This window comes from Cystoisospora suis, assembly GCF_002600585.1.
Source record: "Cystoisospora suis strain Wien I chromosome Unknown contig_2307, whole genome shotgun sequence".
NCBI classification, from domain to species: domain Eukaryota; phylum Apicomplexa; class Conoidasida; order Eucoccidiorida; family Sarcocystidae; genus Cystoisospora; species Cystoisospora suis.
Window position 1 is genome coordinate 1 of NW_027155106.1, and position 3471 is coordinate 3471.

Below are 3471 nucleotides of genomic sequence, written 5' to 3' on the forward strand. Positions count from 1 at the left end.
ATACATGTACTTACGTCACCATTCTTAGAGGTGTATTTTAGATGCATTCGTAAGGCTGAGAGGCACATCAGTCGTCAAGATCGTAGTATTAACTACTAGAGTTACTTTCGAACGCCTACAGACCTCCATCTAGATCTACCTACCATAGTATCTCTATATAGGTATAGGCCTTCCCTCCTTCATAGATATCTTTCACATCTACTACCGGAGCAAACAGAAACCGCCGAAGAGATTAAGATCAAGCAGGCGGCCTAGAATTACCTTTCTAAAGAGTTAAATCATCCTGGGAGCAAGTGAACTTCTCTAGCTCCTTTCATCTCTAGGTGTTAGTTAGGAAACAGAGAAAAATCTTCTCGTCTTTCTAAGTGCATTTTCAAATGCATGCTCTACCCCCTTGCTGGCATGCAATTTCGAAATAGCAATACAAAGTATCTATCTACCTATCTATCTTTAATCTATCTATCTATCTATCTTTAATCTATCTATCTATCTTTAATCTATCTATCTATCTATCTATCTTTAATCTATCTATCTATCTATCTTTGATCTATCTATCTATCTATCTATCTATCTATCTATCTATCTATCTTTGATCTATCTATCTATCTATCTATCTATCTTTGATCTATCTATCTATCTATCTTTGATCTATCTATCTATCTTTAATCTATCTATCTATCTTTAATCTATCTATCTATCTATCCACCTCCCTATCCCTTACCCTGTGCAAAGCAAGTTCTGAAGCATACCACGCTTTCTCTCTTTCTTTCTCTCTCTCCTCGTCTTCTCTTCCTAGTTCTCCCCGAGTGTTTTGTATCACTCCGTTTTAATTCTCTTCTTCTTCTTTTGCTTTCTTTTGTTTCTCCAATTATCCCTTCATTTCAAGGCCATCCTTTTCTCTTCATGGAGAGAAAAGTTTACAATACAAACAGAAAAGCATCTTTAGCCAGGTGTATGTACACCTCTTCAATATCTCTCTGCTTTTTGATGATAATGTAGGTTACGAACTACGTCGGCGAGCGTATCGACGCTCTACGAGAACAACACGCAGCTACAGGAAAAGTAGGTCTCTTCTTCTTCTTCTCCTTTTCCTCCCGCTTCTTCTTATAGATAGAAAGAAACAGAAGTCTCAATGATCTTTTTTCTTCTTTTTCTTAATCCTTCGTTCTTCTTACTTTTCGAATCTTCATCTTTCTCTTGACTGCTCTCTCGGCCTATGTGCATCTACATCTATCACACACTCCCTTCTAAGATAGAGACAGTAAGTCTACAGATAGATTAAAGACAGATAAAGATAGAAAGACCGAAGATAGATAGGTACATGTGCGTAGAAGTGTGTATAGAGAAGGGTATGTATGCCTTTGCGTGTGTAGATCGGCGTTGAATTGTATATGGGGAGAGGGAGGGTGTCTCCAGTCAATATTAATACTGATACTTCAGATGTCTCTCTTCTCTTCCATGAATTGTCGCTTCGCTCTATGCAAGGCGCATCTTTCCTCTACACTCATCTCTATGTTAATAAGTGTATTATATATCTGTGTATATGTATGCCCTTATGTATGTAAATGTATATCTAGGTGTAACTATATGTCTATCTACATGTCAGTGTATATCTATATGTAAGTGTGTGTATATCTATATGTATATCTATATGTCGATGTATATCTATATCTAATCATATATATATATATAGAGGTGTATATGTATGCGTATTTAGGTATGCCTATGTATTTGTAGTGATGTATAGTCATGAAGATTTCTATAAATGTTAATGAGGACGGGTCTATGTATCTATGAGTATGGACCTATCACCTATGTATCATATATATATATATATGTAGGTATATATGTAGAATGTGTAGGATATGTATGTGTTGAATGTGAAGTTTGTCTGTATGCTAATGCTGCTGCTGCTGATAAGAATTGCCAAGGAAAGCCCGCATACAATGGACATACAGACATGGATCTACATACATAGACATGCAGAGACACTCCCATTCTATCTCCCCGTTCCTTCTTGCTTTCATTCTTTCCTTCCTTCTCTTCGTTGTTTTCTTCCTCTTCTCTTTTCTCCTGTCTTTCTTTCTGTCTTTCTTTCTTTCGTTCTTTGTTTTATCGTGCCTTCTCTTGTAGTATAGCAACATTTCCGTCATCCGGACGAATGCAATGAAATATCTCGTCAACTATATCCGCAAAGGACAGGTACGAAACACATACTACTAATACTAATACCCCCCATACTCCTACTCCTACTATGACTACTACTACTACTATGACTACTACTGCTGTCAATGCTACTCTTCCTACTCGCCATTCTCACACGACGTCTTTTCCTCATGACAAGAAGAAGAAGACTGAGCTGAAAGAAAGAGAGAGAGATTTCTTCTTCTTCTTTTCCTTTCTCTCTTTGACTGTTTCTATTTAGATTTCTTCGTTCGCTTTTATTTCTCTCGGAATACAACTGAGAAGGAGAAATGTGTCTCTACGTGTGTGTGAGGTGTCTAGATCTTGTTCTTCTTATTCTCGTTATGGCTAGCTAATCTTCTTCTTTTTCTTTTTCTTTTTCTTCATTCCACTTGGTAAACCCTTCCTGTTGTTGTTGTTGCTCGGGTGTACATACACCAGAAGAAAGGCTCCTGTTCCTATAGTTGAACGCGGCTAGATATTCTCCGTGTTTTCTGTCTGTTAGTCATGTGACTTGAAGAAAAAGCTTTACATCCTCATTTCTCCAGACATTTCCGAAGAAAAGAAAAAGAAGAAGACGAAGGAGGGGAGAGAGCTTATCCACGCAAAAAGATAGAGGGGGTCACGTGACTCGTAAGCGTGCATGTACATGCTCTGGGTATATATATCCATATGTATACATATAGACATATATATCTCTACGTACATACATATGTATGTACACGTTTGTATGCAGAGATAGATAAAAATAGATCAGCGGCAAATGGATCTAGATAGGTAGGTGGCTGTATAAATGTGCATACAGAAGGCGAGAGAGAGCTATATCAATATGTCTATCTTGTGTACATGCAGACCTTTCTACTGCTCTTCTCTTCTCTTTTTTGCTTTTCTTCTTCTTCTTCTATACGTCTTCTTCTCCTTCTCTCGCAACTCACTGCATGCATCTGTCTACATATCTCTATACACCTCTTTCTTCCCTGTATTCTTCCCCTCCAGTCTATCTTTCTGTCTTTCTTTCTGTCTTTCTGTCTTTCTTTCTGTAGCTATCCAAGATGTTCTTCTGCTTTCCGGACCCTCATTTCAAGAGAAGTAACTGGCGAAGAAGAATCATCAAGTACGAAAAGAAAGAAAAAGAAAAAGAAAAAGGAAGAAGAAGAAGGAAGAAGAAGAAGGAAGAAGAAGACCAACAGATATCTACATCTATCTATCTATCTCTCTATCTATCTATCTGTCTCGCTGTATGTCTTTTAACGTCCGATCAGTCACTGTAGCAGCTTAGCAGTCTCT

At 37.7% G+C, this 3471-nt stretch overlaps 1 protein-coding gene across 1 annotated transcript; it reads left to right on the forward strand.

Annotated features, from left to right (window-relative positions):
- Positions 1-999: 999 nt before the first annotated feature.
- CSUI_004827 (trna -methyltransferase family protein) lies at positions 1000-3296 on the forward strand (the record flags this gene model as incomplete). Its single annotated transcript, XM_068065009.1, has 3 exons — positions 1000-1062; positions 2134-2202; positions 3228-3296. Coding segments are annotated over 3 exons (201 nt in total), but the record flags the coding sequence as incomplete, so codon positions are not given.
- Between the last annotated feature and the right edge of the window lie 175 nt (positions 3297-3471).